Source organism: Hevea brasiliensis, chromosome 5 (assembly GCF_030052815.1).
Source record: "Hevea brasiliensis isolate MT/VB/25A 57/8 chromosome 5, ASM3005281v1, whole genome shotgun sequence".
NCBI lineage: Eukaryota > Viridiplantae > Streptophyta > Magnoliopsida > Malpighiales > Euphorbiaceae > Hevea > Hevea brasiliensis.
In genome coordinates, this window is record NC_079497.1 from 107,342,079 (window position 1) to 107,362,642 (window position 20,564).

Below are 20,564 nucleotides of genomic sequence, written 5' to 3' on the forward strand. Positions count from 1 at the left end.
TTTGACTTAAATTGTTGAAAGTTATTGTGTATATTTGAAATGACAATGTTTAGCAAATTGTTAAGATAAATTTTGAAACCACAGTGTCATGACCATATATTTGAACACCTCACTAGCATGACTAGTGGGGGTAATTAGTTTCGAATTTTGATTCCTTCTCTGGAGAAGTGTTGAGGTGTGCCAGTAGAAGAGGATGTGAATGGATATCCATATATTTGAGCTAGCTAGCCTTGTGATGTGATTTCTCTTTAGCCTCTGGCTATTGAGATTCTATTTGTTTCGAATGGCATGATCTAACTATGGGTTTTATGAAATGTGTTTTGATACTTCGAAATGAACGTGATTTGCATTAAAATCTCATAATTCATGTTTTGTGTTTAATGCTCATGTTTAGTCAAATTTTTGAATAAATGTGATTTTATTTTTGTATAAAGATTATTTTAGTATGTTGTGCACCACTGAGTCCTAGTACTCAGCGATAGCTTTTATTGCTGTCGCAGATACAGAGACTAGAGGAGCAGCAGACTGAGCTGCTAAAGATTGAGGATCATTCAGCCTAAAGTCTTCGGGTATAATTTATACCCTAATTGTAAATATTTCTTTTGATGTATATATTGCACATAAATGTATGGACATGTAAAAATGAGTCTTGAGCAGTTATATAAAATTTGTATAAAGTTGTAATATATATATTGTAGTTTGAAATTCTCTTAATGTAAATTTTGTAATGATCTATTTAAATTGTTTTGTTTCTAATGAAATATGAATGGAACTATTTTATTTAATTTGAATGAAATGATTGTTAGTATTTGATGATCATTGGATACTGGATTTGAAATGGAAAGTTGATAAATGTGTTGAGAACTTGATTGAGATTGCGTATGAAATTGAAGCAGTTGTTGAGAAAATTTTTAGAAGTGCTTTTTACAGGTATTTAAAGAACTGTTTTCTCAAAATACAGAGGGAACTCTGTCAAAATTTTTATAAAATTTGCGGAAAAATAAAATAGGCTAAAATTTCCAACTAGCTTTCAACTTAATTACATGTTTAAAATACTTATTAGAAATGCTCACCACTTATCAAAAATAAGAAAATTGTTTTAAAATCCCTTGTAGGGTACTTAATGAGTTATCGGTAGGTGAAGTTCGGTAGTTCATTAGGTATTCTACGGGATCATGTTATGCCTTACAGAGGGGTAAGGTGTGACATGTTTTAGTGGTATCAGAGCAAGTTTTTGAAGTATGTTTTAAATTGTGAATTTATATCTTTTCTTTATTAAGTACAACGGCTCAATGTCCATAATTGTTACATACAGTGCATTACATCATGAATATGAACTAACAGAGGGAAATCTCCATGTGTTACTTGTTCAGGAGATACCCTACTCCAGACTGTTATGGAAGAAGGGGATCGCTCAGTTGAGCAGTCTGTTGAAGCTGAGGCACAAGGGGAAGCCCCAGCTTTACCGAATGTTAGTGGGTCAGTAGCACCAGCCCCGCAAATGCCGCAGTTTCCTGCACAGTTTGCACAGCAGATGGCGGCAATGTTTCAACAAATGGCTGGGGGTATGCCTGTTCAAACTCCACCACAACCACCTGTGGCACAACCATTGCCTCCAGCCAGACAGTATGACAAGTTATTGAAGTATGGGGCTGCAGAATTCAAGGGTACAGTGGACCCTTTAGAGGCAGAGCAATGGCTTGAAAGAATGGACAGAGTATTTAAGAAGCTGCACTGCCAAGATGAGTTGAAGTTTGAGTATTCTGTGTCGCCATCGCAAGGGATGCATATGATTGGTGGAAGACCATCCCCACGGCTTGGTGAACCACGATCTTGACACAGGATGACTTCATCGAGAGTTCGAGCAAATACATCCCAGATGCATATATTGATCAGAAGTTACAAGAGTTTCTAAGTTTAAAACAAGGAAACCGATCAGTGGCAGAGTATGAGAGGGAGTTCTCCCGCCTGAGTCACTATGCGGGAAGTCTCCTTACTACCAGCAAGGCAAGATGCAAGAGATTTGAGACGGGTTTGAAGCCCAGCATAAGAATGCAAGTTGTGGGATTTCGACACAGTAATTTTTCAGAAATTATGTCTCAAGCACTTGAGCTGGAGAGAATTGAATCAGAAGTAACCCCAGTGAAAGAAAAATCAGAGAAAGCTGAGAAATCAGAAAAAGACAAGAGGGAAAAGTCGGAGCCGAGTTACGTGGTACCTGGAAAGAAAAAGAAGTATAGTGGACCCAGCAGGGGTCGAGGTGGAAGATTTGGTAGAGGCAGATTTTTACGGACAAAGACCCCTAGGTGCAGTCAAGATCGGCAGGGGTTCACATTCTGCCCGCCCCTGTGAGACTTGTGGCAAGATTCATGGAGGGGAATGCTACTGGGCCATTGGAGCCTGCTTTAACTATGGAGGCAAGGGTCATTTAGCAAGAGACTGCACTAGTGCTCTGTCTTCGAGATATGGTCCATCTCCTACTACTGCCGAGGGATCTATTCAGAGTCCTGCTCCCAGAGGTTCACATTATGTTAGCAGAGGAAGAGGCAGAGGTAGAGGCACTGCTTCAGGCAGTCAGGGCATAGTTGGTCAGTCGGGACAAGGAAGTGCTTCAACCAGAATCTACACAATGAGACGGCGAGAAGAGGCTGAGACTTCTGATGTGGTAGCTGGTACATTCTCTATCTCTGATCAAGAAGTATTTGTGTTGTTTGATCCGGGTTCAACCCATTCATATGTTAGTGCTAGCATAATTAGTTCACTTGCTGTTCCATGTGTGCAAATGGATTTTGAAGTGCTAGTAACTAGTCCATTAGGACAAGAGGTCCGGGTCAACAAAATTTATAGAGACTGTCCTTTGGTGATCCAAGGACATATTTTCCTGTCAGACTTGATTGAAATGCCCTTCAGAGAGTATGATATCATCTTGGGCATGGATTGGTTAGCCAGGCATCACGCCATGATTGACTGTAGACTGAAGATAGTCACTTTTGGTCTCCCTTTGTACGGTGATGTGGTAATACATGGGGAGAGGCATTTACTGCCATCAAACATCATTTCAACTGCATTAGCAAGAAGGATGATCAGAAAGGGGTGTGAAGCATACTTGGCACATGTGATAGACACCCAAGTGGGGAGTCCAGCACTAAGGGACATCCCTACTGTATGTGACTTTCCAGATGTGTTTCCTGATGATTTGTCAGGATTACCTCCAGAAAGAGAGGTGTAGTTTGAGATTGATGTTATGCCTGGTGTGGACCCAATCTCCATAACACCATATAGAATGGCACCTGCAGAATTAAAAGAGGTGAAAGTACAATTGCAAGAGTTGCTTGATAAGGGCTTTATCAGCCCTAGTGTGTCACCTTGGGGAGCGCCAGTGTTGTTTGTAAAGAAGAAGGATGGCACTCTCCGGTTATGCATTGATTATCGGCAGTTGAATAAGGTGACAATAAAGAACAGATATCCATTGCCCCGTATTGATGACTTATTTGATTAGTTGAGGGGTGCAGCTGTGTTCTTCAAAATTGACCTGAGATCAGGTTATTATCAGCTGAAAGTACAAGAGCAGAGTATTCCTAAAACTGCCTTCAGAACCCGCTATGGCCATTATGAGTTTTTGGTTATGCCATTCGGGTTAACTAATGCTTCGGCTGCTTTTATGGATCTGATGAACACTATCTTCAGACCATACCTCGACCAGTTTGTTGTGGTATTTATAGATGATATATTGGTCTATTCGAGGAATGCAGAAGTGCATGAAAGACATCTGCGGATTGTACTGCAGACTTTGAGAGAGAAACAACTATATGCCAAATTGTCCAAGTGTGAATTTTGGCTGAAAGAAATATCTTTCTTGGGGCATGTAGTATCAGAAGAGGGCATCAAGGTAGATCCAAGTAAGATTGAAGCTGTCCTTAATTGGAGGTCACCCAGAAATGTCACAGAAATTCGTAGTTTTCTGGGTTTAGCTGGATACTACCGTAGATTTGTGAAGGGATTCTCCATGTTGGCATCTCCATTGACCAAGCTGCTTAGAAAAGATGTAAAATTTCAGTGGACGGACAAATGCCAGCAAAGTTTTGATGAATTGAAGAGATGTTTGACTGAAGCTCCAGTCCTGACTTTACCTACCCCGGGTAAAGAATATACAATATATAGTGATGCTTCTCACAATGGGTTAGGCTATGTATTGATGCAAGATCGAAATGTCATTGCCTATGCATCACGCCAGCTAAAACCGCATGAGAGGAATTATCCGACACATGATTTGGAGCTTGCAGCTATTGTGTTTGCTCTTAAGATCTGGAGACATTATTTGTATGGGGAGAAGTGCTACATCTACACAGATCATAAGAGTTTGAAGTATTTGGGCACCCAGAAAGAGCTGAACTTGAGATAGAGGAGATGGTTAGAGTTGATAAAAGACTATGATTGTCTGATAGACTATCGGCCAGGGAAAGCTAATGTTGTGGCTGATGCCTTAAGTCGCAAGACTATGGCAAGTCTACGGATTACTCCTTTGTCTTTGGTACATGAGTTGAGATCATTACATGCCAGCTTAGAGATTAATGATGATGGGCAGACAGCAGTTGCATGGCATGTACAGCCAGTGTTGATTGATCAGATTAGAATGGCTACTCAAAATGATCAGAAGTATCAGAAGTTGATGGAAGAAGTCCGACAAGGCAAGAAACCAGAATTCTCAATCAGAGATGATGGTCTACTGCTACACCAGGGCAGAATGTGTGTTCCTAATGATGTTGATTTGAGGCAGATCATTTTGAAGGAAGCACATGAGTCTCCTTTTGCCATGCACCCTGGTGGCACAAAAATGTATAGAGGGCTAAAGGAGCATTACTAGTGAATGGGTTTAAAAAGAGATGTGGCAGAGTTTGTATCCAAATGCCTGACTTGTCAGCAAGTAAAGGCAGAGCATCAAGTACCAACTGGGTTGTTACATCCACTGCTAGTGCCAGAATGGAAATGGGAGAGAATAACGATGGATTTTGTGATGGGACTTCTGAGGACACAGAAGAGTCATGATACAGTATGGGGCATTGTTGACAGACTGACCAAGTCTGCTCATTTTCTGCCAGTTCGGATGGACTACAGTTTAGAAAGATTGGCCAAGGTATACATCGATGAGATTGTGAGACTGCATGGAGTGCCAGTATCCATTGTGTCAGACAGAGATCCTAGGTTCACTTCTAGATTCTGGGGTAGTCTTCAGAGAGCCCTAGGAACTAGATTGAACTTCAGTACGGCATTCCACCCACAGACAGATGGCCAGTCTGAGAGGGCAATTCAGATCTTGGAGGACATGCTACGGGCTTATGTGATTGAATTTGAAGGCAGTTGGGATACACACTTGCCTTTGATTGAGTTTGCTTACAACAACAGCTACCAATCAAGCATTGGAATGCCTCCATATGAAGCTTTGTATGGCAGAAAATGTAGAACCCCATTGTGTTGGGATGACGTGGGTGAAAGAAAGATGATTGGACCCGAAATTGTTCAGCAAACTGAAGAGAAAATCAGGGTGATCCGAGATCAACTTAAGAGTGCATCAGACCGTCAGAAGTCCTATATTGATTTGAAAAGAAGGGATATTCAGTATGCAGTGGGTGAGAAAGTTTTCCTCAAGGTTTCTCCTTGGAAGAGAATTATGAGATTCGGTAGAAAGGGGAAACTGAGTCCTCGTTTTATTAGGCCATATGAGGTTTTGGAAAGAGTGGGTCCTTTGGCATATCGGTTGGCACTACCTCCAGAGTTGGAAAAGATACATAATGTCTTCCATGTGTCTATGTTGAGGAGGTATCGATCAGACCCATCTCATGTATTACCAGTAGAGGAAATTGAAGTAAATCCAGACCTCACATATGAAGAAGAACCCATAGAGATTCTGGCTTATGAGGTGAAGCAGCTATGAAACAAGCAGATACCGTTGGTAAAAGTGCTGAGGAACCATCATTCGGGCCAGGAGGCTACTTGGGAACAAGAGGAGGACATGAGGAGACAACACCCACAGCTGTTCAGAGATTGATACCAGGTAAAATTTCGAGACGAAATTTATTTTAAGGGGGGGGAGAATTGTAACACCCCGTTTGCATAGCCTGGTAGATTTCACTGTTCCGGTGACCGGTGTCGGTCCGGATAATTAAGGGGATTAGAACCACACCTAAGACAACTAGATAAACCATAAATACAAATAATTAGTAATGTTCAATTAGTTAAGTATAAATAAGAAAAACAGAATATAAGAGGTTAAATGAGCCGAGAGTCACAGCGATGGGTGACCTTCTCGGGAAGGACTGTGCAGTCATTTTAAACTCAAATTTCGAACTGTAAAATGTGACGCTGCTATCCTTAGGACTCTTATGAACATAGTGGAAAAGAGAAAATCACGAAAAAGAACTGTTAAGCCAATCAAATAATTAGGTCAGAGAGCCAGAAGAAATATGGAATTATTTGCAAACCGGGATGAACCGGAGAGGGGCAATTTGGTCAATTGACCCCGAGAGCTGACTCCTGACCTAACTGTCAAATAAAATCGGAGAAAAGAAAATTTCGAAATCGAGAATTAAATTAAAGAACTAATAGAAAAATAAAGGAAAAAGAAAAGGAAATGAAATATGACTTATAACATCATCTAAATGACATCATACATGATGTCAAAAATATAATTTATTTTATTAAAGTTGACTAAGTCAAAATTTAAGATAATTAGAGTTAAAAACAAATAAAAAAGAAATTGTTGGGTTGTCTTCTTCATTTGGCCGAAATCCTCTCTCTCTCTCTTCCCTCTCTCTTATTTCATTTTCTACCATTGATAAGCCTCACCAAGCTTTTGAAACCCTAAACTAAACATGCTTCCCCTAAAATTCTCCACTTAAACTTCATTCTTGCATCTTGAAGAGTATAGAGGAAGCATAAGAAAGCAAGAAGAAGAAGAAAGAAGAAGAACAAAAAGTGAAGATCAAAGGCTTCACCTAAGGTTGGTATTCTAACCTTCAATTTCTATTTTAAGTGCATGCTTGTTACTTAAATGAGCTTAGAATTCATTAAATGAAATGAAAATATGGGGGAAGGACTATTATTGAATTTTCGGCCAGCTTGAAGGGAGTATGAATTGCATGAATTTAATGGGTTTGAATGAGTTTAGAAACCTTACTTAGTTGAATGATTAGCATTAAAACCATTAAATGTAGTTAAATGCATTAGGGTTTGTGAAACAAATTTTGGAGAAATGCTTAAATGATGACTTTGGTCTATTGTGAGATGAAAAATGGTCAATAATGACCAAAAGAGATGTGTGGAAATTGTGAGAATGAAAGTTAAATTCGTAGGGCAAATGGTCATGCTGCTGGCAGCATGACCAAGCCAACTTTGAAGGACCAAAACGGAAATTTTATAAGTCCAATTGATATGCCACCAATTGGCGATGAAAATAGATATAAAATGACACAATTTTCATTAAGGAACCATGCCCAAAAACTGACCAAAACCTAGTGAACCAATTGACCAAATTTGGTTAAGTGCAGGCTGTCACTGCACAAACTGACCAAATGAACAGTATTTGTTCATTTGGTCATAACTCGAGCTAAAAATGTCAAAATGACCTGAAATTTTACCAGTAATTAGATAAGATATAAATCTAAAACTTTCATGAAGAACACCAACCCAAATTATGCCGTTAACCTAATCAAATTATTGAGCAAAGTTGAGTTACTGAACCTGCAAAACTGCAGAATTGCCATTTGAACAATAAAGTTTCAATGGCTATAACTCTCTCTAGAAAACTCCGATTTAGGTGAATCTTGAACCGATGGAAACCTAAGACACAATTGAACATTTTGTATGAAGGAAATTAGACCAAATTACCGACTTAACTTGACCAAATTATTGAACGAAGTTGGATCAAACATCTGCCAGAACCAAAATTGCAGCATGAGCGATTGCACATGAACGATGAATCGTATTTTGGCTATAACTTGAGCTAAAAAACTCCAATTGGGGTGATTCAAAAAGGAGAATAAACTTAAGACAATGGGGAACATTTTCTATGAAGAAAGTTTTGCCAAATTCCAACAATAAAGTGACTAATGGAACAGTGCAACTTAGGACTCCAAAACTGAAATTTACCAAATTTGCCTAAAAGACTTAGGATTTGAGTAAACAACCAAAACCAATAAGTTTAGTGACCAAAATGTGGTATGTGGGTGAAGTTGGAATTCCCATACCTATTAAGCCTTAGAAAGTCAACAAATTGACTTGAATAGTGTAGTGAATAGTAACCCGAAGCACAAAATTTAAAGAACGTCGAGTTTAGCAAGTTAGAGCTAGGTAAAAATGAGGCTAAATTTATTTTGGATTTATGTTAAGTTCTAGTACTTAAACATTGTAAAATTGTGTGTTTCAGTTGAAAAGAATATCGGGAAGGAACCCGAGGAACCGAGTCGAGGCTAAGGGGCGACTCGCTTGAGGTTTGTGCACAACATCACTATGCTTTAAAATGTAGTGATAAAGTGAATGAAATATGTATTTTACATTTGCTTTGAATTGTTGAAAATTTATTTGTGACATTAGTTATGTTGTTTTGACTTAAATTGTTGAAAGTTATTGTGTATATTTGAAATGACAATGTTTAGCAAATTGTTAAGATAAATTTTGAAACCACAGTGTCATAACCATATATTTGAACACCTCACTAGCATGACTAGTGGGGGTAATTAGTTTCGAATTTTGATTCCTTCTCTGGAGAAGTGTTGAGGTGTGCCAGTAGAAGAGGATGTGAATGGATATCCATATATTTGAGCTAGCTAGCCTTGTGATGTGATTTCCCTTTAGCCTCTGGCTATTGAGATTCTATTTGTTTCGAATGGCATGATCTAACTGTGGGTTTTATGAAATGTGTTTTGATACTTCGAAATGAACGTGGTTTGCATTAAAATCTCATAATTCATGTTTTGTGTTTAATGCTCATGTTTAGTCAAATTTTTGAATAAATGTGATTTTATTTTTGCATAAAGATTATTTTAGTATGTTGTGCACCACTGAGTCCTAGTACTCAGCGATAGCTTTTATTGCTGTCGCAGATACAGAGACTAGAGGAGCAGCAGACTGAGCTGCTAAAGATTGAGGATCATTCAGCCTAAAGTCTTCGGGTATAATTTATACCCTAATTGTAAATATTTCTTTTGATGTATATATTGCACATAAATGTATGGACATGTAAAAATGAGTCTTGAGCAGTTGTATAAAATTTGTATAAAGTTGTAATATATATATTGTAGTTTGAAATTCTCTTAATGTAAATTTTGTAATGATCTATTTAAATTGTTTTGTTTCTAATGAAATATGAATGGAACTATTTTATTTAATTTGAATGAAATGATTGTTAGTATTTGATGATCATTGGATACTGGATTTGAAATGGAAAGTTGATAAATGTGTTGAGAACTTGATTGAGATTGCGTATGAAATTGAAGTAGTTGTTGAGCAAATTTTTAGAAGTGCTTTTTACAGGTATTTGAAGAACTGTTTTCTCAAAATACAGAGGGAACTCTGTCAAAATTTTTATAAAATTTACGGAAAAATAAAATGGGCTAAAATTTCCAACTAGCTTTCAACTTAATTACATGTTTAAAATACTTATTAGAAATGCTCACCACTTATCAAAAATAAGAAAATTGTTTTAAAATCCCTTGTAGGGTACTTAATGAGTTATCGGTAGGTGAAGTTCGGTAGTTCATTAGGTATTCTACGGGATCATGTTATGCCTTACAGAGGGGTAAGGTGTGACACCCCGATTTGGTTTATTAAGCGAAAGTCCTGCTTGAGTTCTTCGCTGGCACAGGTTGGATTTAAGAGAGTTGTATAGGGGATCAACTCCCATATATTTATGATTTGACATTACTGGGTGTGTGAGTGCTCCAAATTACCTTTTTGCTGTTATGATGTGAAAATATTGCTGATGTTGCATTTCACTCTACAGAGTGCATTAGCTTTAGATAGTTATAGAGATTATAGTTAAAAGTAATATTTTACTCTCTGAGTCTAACGCTCACTCCTGTTCAATATTTTTCTAGGCCATAGGAGGATATTTTTAAGGTTCACCTGCTTTTCTCCCTCGCAGGTTGTTTATTAATGTTTGTATAAACCTGTTAACTCTTAGAATTTCCGCATGTGTTAGAAGTATTTATTTAATTTGGGTCTATAATATAATTATCATGTTGGACCTGTAAACGTATTATTATATGTATATTTGATGGAATGGATGAGGGAGCTGAGCTCCCATTTATTTTTATGACATTGAGTATATGGAGGGTGAGCTGAGCTCCCCAATTGATTATATATTGTGTTTACAGGTCAAGTGAGTCAAAAACTCCCCGTTGAAATTTCCACTTTATGACCGGACTCTGTGCGGTTGAATTTTTGAAATTGGGCCCAAATGGGCCTTAGAGTTGGGTTAAGGAATAGTTAGGCTTACTACGGGCCTCGGGGGCTTTAGGCTGGCCTAGGTCCTAGTGCCGGTTCGGCCCATAGGTTGGGTCGTGACAATATAATACTATTATAATATATTTGTTATTATACTTATAATATAATAATTTTTTGTTTTTTCATGATGTGTATGTTATATGTGCATTTATAATTTTTAGATTAAATTAATGAAAATGAAAGAATATCAATGAAAATAAAAAATTATAGAATTGAAATTTATTATAAAAAAAATTTATTAGTATAATATAATTTTATAATTAGTATTTTATAAATATATAAATTTAACTATTTGTTATTTTGTTTATTCATATATTTTTGTGTTAAATTTCTTCATTAATGAAATATTGAGTTTATAAGACTAATTAGCTTTTAACATTTTAAAATTTTTTATAAAACATATATAATTGGAGTGAAAATTTTAAATTTTTTTCAATCCTATTCAATAATTTATAGATATAATAGTAAAATAAATTCAATTTAATGTTAATATTTTTTATTTTTAGTTATTTTCAATTTGATTTTTTTATTTTATTTGTTAAAATTAATTGTGAACACGTATATTAATAAATATTAATATTAATAATTTTTATTTGATATATAACATTTTACATAATTTCACATTTGACAAAAACTTTAAAATAAGATTGATAAACTTATTAATATTAATAAATTAATAACTAAAAATTTCTTTTTATTTAAAAATAAAAATCTATGTTAATAGAATACAAAAAAAATACTAATATTAGTATATTATTATTTTTAATTGAAAAAATCTATGTTAATCAAACTGTGGTTTACTGGAAAGGAGAGAAACAAGAATGGAGTGGCATAATCATAGACAGAATATTGAAAGATGTTATAATAGCTGTGAAAAGAGTAGGAGATAGAATTATACTAATAAAGCTAGTACTAGAAGGAGAAATAATAAATGTAGTTAGTATTATGCCCCACAAATAGGACTAGATAGTGAGAGTAAATAAAGATTTTGGGAAGATATGGATGATCTAATGCAAATCATATCGAATGAAGAGAATGTTTTCATCGGTGGAGATTTGATGGAAATGTAGGAAGTGATAGGCAAGATCATGAGAATGTTCATGGAGGTTTTGGTTTTGGCAGCCGAAATGAGGAGGAAAAAAGTATCTTGGATTTTGCTATGACATACGACCTAATAATAACAAATATCTACTTTATAAAAAGAGAGTCACATTTAGTGACTTTCAAAAGTGGGCAACATAGAAGCCAAATTGACTTCCTCTTAACTAGAAAGACAAGTATAGCTCTATGCAAGGATTGCAAGGTCATTCCAGGAGAGTCTTTAATAAGTCAACATCAGTTAGTGGTTTTGGATGTCAAGTTTAAGAACAACTCAAGTAAGGTTAAAAGAAATAGTGTAGCTAGAACAAATTGGTGGGAGTTCAAAGGAGTAAAGCAAGTGAAGTTCAAAAATGAGCTTCTCAAGTCTGAAGCATAGAAGTTGGATATGAAGGCCAATGGTATGTGGATACAGATGGCATCAAAGATTAGAGAAGTAGCTAGAAAAGTACTTGTAGAGTCTAAAGGACATGGACTACCCTCAAAAGAGAGATGGCGGTGGAATGAGGAAGTACAAAAGACAGTGTAGAGAAAGAGGGAATAGTATAAGAAATTACCTAAGTGTGATAATAATGAGGCATATGAACAGTACAAGATAGCAAAGAAAGAGGCAAAAAAGGCAATTAGTCAAGCAAGAGCGCTGGCCTTTGAAAAGTTATATGAGAAACTTGGAACTAAAGAAAGGGAGAAAGATATTTATAGATTAGCAAGAAGGAGAAAAAAGAAATATCAAGATCTCAATCAAGTTAGGTGCATTAAAGATAAAAAAGGAAAAATGTTAGTGAAAGATGTGGACATTAAATAAAGATGGAGAAATTATTTTGATAATCTCTTTAATGATAGTCAAAATGGTAATAACGTGAATATAGACTACAGAGCAATAAAAAAGAATGTGAATTATACTAAAAGGATTAGATATTTAGAAGTAAAGAAAGCACTTAAGAGAATGGAAGTGGGTAAAGCCTGTAGACCAGATGGAATACCAATTGACGTGTGGAAGTGTTTAGGAGATATGGGAGTGGCATGGTTAACTAAATTATTTAATAAGATTCTAAACTTAAAGAAAATGTCTGATGAATGGAGGAAGAGTATTTTAGTATCTATTTTTAAAAATAAGAGAGACATATAGAGTTGCTCAAACTATAGGGAAATTAAACTCATGAGCCATACTATGAAGTTGTGGGAGAGAGTTGTGGAACATCGATTACGTCATGATACTTTTATCTCTCTCAATCAATTTGGCTTCATGTCCAGTCGTTCAACTATGGAAGCGATCTTTCTCATTAGAAGCTTGATAGAGAAATATAGAGATGTGAAGAAAGATCTACGCATGCTTTTTATCAATTTAGAAAAGGCTTATGATAGTGTTCCAAGAGATGTCTTGTGGAGAGTGTTAGAACAAAAGAGGGTATCTATTAGGTACATACAAGTCTTGAAAGATATGTATGAAGGCGCAACTACTATTGTGTGCACAGTGGGAGGGGACACAAGAGATTTTCCTATCTCAGTTGGATTACACCAAGGTTCAACTGTAAGCCCTTACCTTTTTACATTAGTTTTAGATAAATTGAAGAAACATATACAAGAGAGTATCCCTTGGTGCATGATGTTTGCGGATGATATAGTTCTGATAGATGAGACGCGAGAAGAAGTTATTAAAAAGCTAAAGCTTTAGAGAAGCACTCTAGAGTTAAAGGGCTTTAAGTTAAGTAGAACGAAGACAGAATACATACATTGCAAGTTCAGTGAAGGGCAAACTAGTGATAGGGAAGGAGTTAATTTGGATGGAGTGGTACTGTCCCAAAATAATCACTTTAAATATCTCGACTCAGTCCTTCAAGTAGATGGGGGATGTGATGAGGATGTTAGTTATAGGATTAAAGCCGGATGGTTGAAGTGGAGACGTGCCACGAGAGTTTTATGTGATCGCAAGATTCTCAATAAGTTGAAAGAAAAATTTTACCGTACAGCCATACGACCGGCCATGTTATATGTTAGTAAGTGTTGGACACTGAAGGAGTCGTATGTGTCTAAGATAAGAGTTCCGGAGATGAGAATGTTAAGGTGGATGAGTGGTCATATTAGACTAGATAAAATCCGTAATAAGAGTATTAGAGAAAATGTAGGAGTGGTGCCAATTGAGGATAAGTTGAGAGAAGGAAGATTGAGGTGGTTTGGTCATATGAAGCGTAGACATATGGAGGTTCCAGTTAGACACGTAGAGCACATTAGGTTAGATGATAGAAAAAAAAGAAGGGGTTAACCTAAATTGACTTGGAGGAAAGTAGTACAACATAACCTAAAAGTATTACACATTTCTAAGGATTTAAACCAAAATCCTTTAGAGTGGAGAAAGAGAATCCATATAGCCGACCCCAAATTTTTGGGATAAAAGCTTAGTTGAGTTGAGTTGAGTTGAAAAAATCTACGTTAATAGAATAAAAAAAATACTAATATTAGTATATTATTATTTTTAATTGAAATCATTATGGTAAAAAATATATACCCAATTCTTCAATTTATAATAAAATATTTTGTCAAATTAATTTATAACGTATTTTTAAATTAAACTTTTTATAATTATTTTTCTAAAATAAATATCAAATTTTAATAGAGAAAGTTGTTAAATTCAAAAAAATAAAAATTCTATTAAATGATATAAAACTTATATTCATATAAAAGTTGAAATCTTTTCATATCAAATATCAATTAGTGTTTACATTTAAATATAAATTTATTAAATTAAACACTATTTACCAAATTAGGATATCATTATAGTATTAAAAAAAATTATTATGTTTTTTTCATATGTACACACATTAGTGCTTTTAAATTTTTAATAATATACCATTTCAAAATTAAAAAAAAATTTAATATTATAAATTTTAGTCATCCTATTAATTATATTAATCTTCTTATTACATTTAATTTTTTAAATAATATATATTTATTTTGTTTTATATGCGTAATTATATATTTTTAAAAAAATTTAAATTCATGTAGTTTTATTATATAATATGCATTATGATTAAATATTTTTGTATAAATCAATGAATATTAATTTTTTTAATATTTTTCAGTTGTTGCATATATATATATATATATAAAGCTTATCAATAAATGTATTAACTTATTTATTAATGTAATAATTAAGAATTTTAAAAATATATCTATAATTAAAAGTATAAATTTATTTTACATGAAATATATTTTAATGAACTCATAAGAAATTAAATGAAAATAAAATTTAAAAAATTAATAAAAGAATTCATATATTTGATTGACAAAAATTATTTTTTTTCTTGTTCTTTTATGCAAATTTAAATATTATTGTATTAATTTTTTTCTTAAATAATTATAATTAATATAGAGATAAAAATTCATTAACATTCATTAAAAATGTTATTCATATAAATAAAATACTTTATTTTTTAAATAATATAAATTATAAAAATATTTTCACAAAATTTTATTTTAAATTATATTATAATAAAAATTTAATTAAGTAGAATTTAAATACAAGTAGAAATAAGAATTTTAGATTTATATAAACTATAAAATTATATAGATAATTAAAGTCATAAAAATTTTAAATTTATATAAATTTTAAAATTAAATTAAATAACAAAAAATATAATTATAAATACCATAAATAATGAAGGGCAATTTTGGTAAAATCAATATTTCTCCTTCCTTCACACATTTATATATGATATAGATATAGAATATATAGATTTTCAATTGCTTAGATTTTCTTAGCAACCAAGCATAGATTATTTTGGCTCTGTATAGTAAATTTTTAGTTTTTTTTTATTAAGTTGGCTACATTAATAAAAATATAGAGATAGTTTAAAGAATTAGATTTCTTTTTATTATAAATTTTGAGAAAATTTCATATATTATATATTATAGTATTCTAATTAAATTAGGATTTTTATATTTAAATATAAAATTTTATGATATCGTGTTGAAATTTTATTAGCATTATAATAAGATTATTAAAAGACAGTGTATAACTAATACACTTTTTGAAGAAAAGAAAAATGTTAACAAAGACTTGTATAAGTTAAGAATACTTATAAATTAAAATACATTAATTAAATTTTTTTTTTGTTATAAAAGTTTTATAATTAAAAATTTAATTTTATAATTATAAGTAAAACTCAAATCTAAGTATGAATAAGGATGTGGAAGTTAAATTAAATCAGGATATATAAATAATTAGGCTTAATATAAATAATTGTAATTAAGAATTTTATGATATAAATAATTTAATAAATAATTAAATAGTAATAATATTATAATTATTAAACGTATTTTAGAGGAAATAATTATTAATTATTGTAAATAAATTATATTTTTAAAATGTATTTATGTTTATAAACTTAAAATAGAATTTAAATGAAAAAATATTTTTATCAATAACTTAATTAATTTTTTTTAATTTTTTAATATCTTTTTTAACGATTTCTTATTTTTTATTTTATTTTTGGATATCATAAAAAATTAAAAAGAATCATACCTATTTTAAAATTACTTTTAGTTTTTAATATTTAATTAAATTTATTTTTTATTAGTATAATTAATTTTAAATAACATAACTAGTTAAATTTAATCATTCAGCACTAAATTACTATGGCTTTTTGGGTAAATCCAATATTCCCATTTCCAACATTGATATATTATATAGATTATAGAATATTTATATTTTTTATTTTTATATAGATTATAGAATATTTTTATTTTTTACTTATTAATTTTTTTATTTTAATTAATTATTTTTTATAAAATTTTATATTAATTTAAATTAAGTGTAAGTAAGATTAAAAATTTTAATATAATCTCTAAAATTAATAATTTAAATTTATACAAATAACAAAATTAATTTAACTAATAAAAATATAATTGTAATTAATTTAAAGAATAAATGACATTTTTTGACAAAACTAATGTTCTCGTTTTCCACATTTATATATAGTGTAGATTATGTGAAAATATAAGTAAACTTATTTTTTAGCATAAAGATAATAATTTAAGTCTTAAACTTTAATTGGCAAATTTGTTATACTTATGTATTTTTATTTAAATTCATTAAAATTTTTCACCTTTAATGTATGTAAAAATTATATTATTTCAAAATTATGAAAATAAATTTCTTAAAAATTTCTCAAATGAAGCAGTGATATTTTTATTGTGGTAAAATAATAATTTTGAAACATTGCAAAGTAAAAGAAAAAAAAAAGAATTTTTAAACGTCCAAATTATTGAATAAAATCAATTAAGTTTATTGATAAAATTAATCGAAGTCTTTAAAATTGAAAATATAATTTTAATTGAATTTCATAAATCAGTCGAAACTATTAAAATTAAAATTATTGAAATAATTTTAATTAAAAAAATATATATTTTTTGTAATTAGATCAATTTAATATTATCGCTTTCTATGAGGCATGTAAAAGTAAATACTATGGTTTTTTTTTTTGTCTTTCATTGATAATTAAATATTTTAATTAAAATTTATTTAATGAATTTCAATAAATTTTTTAAATATTATTATGAATTAGTGTTAGAATAATAATTATTATTAAAATTTTATATTGCCATATTAAAATAAAATTTTATACTAATAGTGGTTGATACGAGCAATAAAAAACTCTTATCTCTTAAGTAAGATCGATTATTCGAATCTTTATGAATAGAAAAAATCCTAATTAATTTAGTAAGTGAGGAGATACTTACGATTTACTTAAAAAAAAGCTTTATAATATAATTTTTGGTATTTTCTAAAGTGATAATTTATTATTATTTTTTTTATTTCAGTTACTAAACATTTTGAATTTTATATTTCTTTTAGTTCGAATAATAATATATAGATTTTAATAAAATATGATTGAAAATTTTTAGATATAGATTATTTTTTAACCATTATTTATGGGTTTTACTTTTTAGTTGGATTAAATAATTATTTAATAAAAATCATGAAAATTAAAATAGAATTTATGACCTATATAATATTATTTTTATTAATTCAAATATATAATTAAAAAATTAAAAAATTGATTTACATAAAAATTGACTAGTGATATATTAAAATAATTGATTGAGATTTATTAAATATAAGCTACATACTAACTTATTTTCTCTTTCTAACTTTTTGATAAAAATTTTGTCATATTAAAAAAATTTTATCATATTAAATTATTTTATTATCAATATTTATATGATTTTTTTAATTATTTTATTAATTTTTTATAATATAATTATATAAAAAATAATAATTATGAATCATCAAAATCCTAAATTTTATATTATAAATATCTAACTAATTTATCATATATACATGTTATATTTATTTTATTCACCTATATATTTAAAGAAACATATAAATTTATTAAATAAATTAATTAATAAGATATTAGAGAAAATTAATTATTATCTATATTATCTGTAATATATATAAAAATAAGAAGAGGAATTATCTAAACCATTAAGATATTTCAAGAGATTAATTTTCATGATATTTTCTTTTAACCTTGTTTAGTTTTTTTTTTATTAATAATCTAATTATATTTTATAAAATATAAATAACAAATTTATAATATTAGTATATAGACTTTTTAGTAGATTAGTATTCCTAATGATCTAATTATATTTTATAAATATAAATAACATATTTATAATATTAGTGTATATACTTTCTATTAGATTAATATTTTTAAATTTTATTTAATTATAATTTTTATTAATTAATTAATTAATACTTTTATAGTGATTAAATTAAATAATTATATTAAATACATAAAAATATTTTTACCCATTTAAAAGTTCACCCTTATTCATGATAAAAAAAAAGTGACATTAATTATTAATGGTTGATTAAAAAAATCCAATTACACCAAATTATTTTTCATTGGGCCAAACAAATTGAACAAATCAGAAAAAGCCCAATTTCATTAAAACCCTAATCCACAATCCAAAAGCATCTATAATTTCCTTCTAGGGTTTTTTTCCTTCTAATCCTTCCCCACACCTTAGAACCACGAAGAGCCAGAGGGCGAGTGAAAATGCCGGCCGGCCATGGTCTTCGTTCTCGAACTCGCGATTTGTTCTCTAGGCCCTTCAGGAAGAAGGGTTACATTCCTTTGACCACATATCTTAGGACCTATAAGATTGGTGATTATGTAGATATCAAGGTGAACGGCGCCGTCCACAAGGGTATGCCTCACAAGTTCTACCATGGCCGCACCGGTCGTGTATGGAACGTCACCAAGCGTGCTGTTGGCGTTGAGGTCAACAAGCAGGTATACATCAATCTATGGAAAATGTTGTGTAGTTTTCTGATTTTGTGTTTTTAGGTTCCTGAAATCAATTAAATATTGAGTTATTCAGTATCTTTCTAGCTTCTATGTATATATTTAATTTGTGAGAACATGCTTATCAATTGGGTTTGGGTGAACTGATTTATTCTGGGTTTTAATTGTCATTTTGAATGTTGTTTGATTGCTAGATTATCCATTTCAGGTCCTGTAAATATGTAGTGGTTCAGATATCTGTCTTTTTCTCCTTTTTCTGAGTAATATAATAATTAATATGTGAGAATCTGATTATTATAATCATGTTTTTGATGATGGCACCGGTGATTATGAGATCTGCTTGAATGTATTTGTGCTTGCTGTTTGTATTGGGTGTTGGTATCCGTTTGGATCTTGGATGTGGTCTTATATAACTATTTATGATTACAGCTTGAGATAATGCTAATATTATGGGTGTTCGTATTATTCAGCCATTGATGCAATTGGCTGCATTTGGTTATCTATGGTTTTTATGGTTTATTTGGTTTTGTTTTTTATCTATCATATCTAATGCCAATTTAATTGATATAGTGACTTTGTGATGTTGCGTTGGGGTTCTTCTAAGACTTGTATTACAGAGTAAACAGTTGAGAGAAATGTGAATCTCATATGTTGCAATCAATGAGTAAAGTGTTTATATGCACCCAAGAGAAGAGTGCCTGGCTGTATTATAGCTGAGCTGGCAAAACTATAAGAATAAAATAAATAACAAACTAGACTAATTTTTCTTAATTAGCTTCTCTGCTGCAACTCTTTCTAAGCTCTTCCTGTTGCTTTGATTGATAACTTGGAAGCAACTAAGTAAATTATTTATGTTTTAAGTTGTTATAACCAGTTATCATTTAACCTCCTCTGTTTCTTAGGTACTTTTTGTTGCCAGTTCTGAATAATAATGATGGATATCTGTGAATAATACTGATGGATATTGTTTGCATATTATAGGTGGGCAATAGAATTATTAGGAAGAGGATTCATGTGCGGGTGGAGCATTTGCAGCCTTCAAGATGCACAGAGGAATTCCGTCTAAGGAAGAAGAAAAATGATTCACTGAAGGCAGAGGCAAAAGCTAGAGGTGAGGTCATTAGCACAAAGAGGCAGCCAGAAGGCCCTAAACCTGGTTTCATGGTCGAGGGTGCACAGTTGGAAACTGTTACACCCATCCCGTATGATGTTGTTAACGATCTCAAGGGTGGTTACTAGGTCTACAATTTCTAGGTTTTGTTCATGCTGTTTGGTTTGTTTTGCAAACTTTTTTTGACCGGATTAGCTTATTCATGAGTATTTAAAGTACGGTAGTTTTTAAGAGGTATTTCAAGATTTATGCATCTGCAAAGGTGCTTCATTTCATTTCCTCATAGATATAATGGGAGTTTTTCTATTCAAATTTATATGTTTGGTCATAAATGAGTTCTCATAGTTCATATTCCATTCACGGTTATTAAATGTCATTCCTTAGTCTTTCTAAATTCTAGCATAACATGGGTAGGCTTTGGAGCAGAAAGAATTTGAAATTTTGATTTAAATAGTCTATGAAATTGTTTTATCTCAGTATCTGGTTGTTTATGATGGACATCAGCAGAGTGCAAGAAAGACCTAAAAATGAATTTGTGAAAT

At 31.3% G+C, this 20,564-nt stretch overlaps 1 protein-coding gene across 1 annotated transcript; it reads left to right on the forward strand.

The window, feature by feature from the left end:
- Positions 1-18,596: 18,596 nt before the first annotated feature.
- On the forward strand, positions 18,597-20,297 carry LOC110640356 (60S ribosomal protein L21-2). Its single transcript, XM_021791636.2, has 2 exons — positions 18,597-18,899; positions 19,893-20,297. The coding sequence occupies exons 1-2, from the start codon at positions 18,663-18,665 to the stop codon at positions 20,148-20,150; spliced, it is 495 nt and encodes a 164-aa protein (XP_021647328.2). The 5' UTR covers positions 18,597-18,662; the 3' UTR covers positions 20,151-20,297.
- The last annotated feature ends 267 nt before the right edge of the window (positions 20,298-20,564 follow it).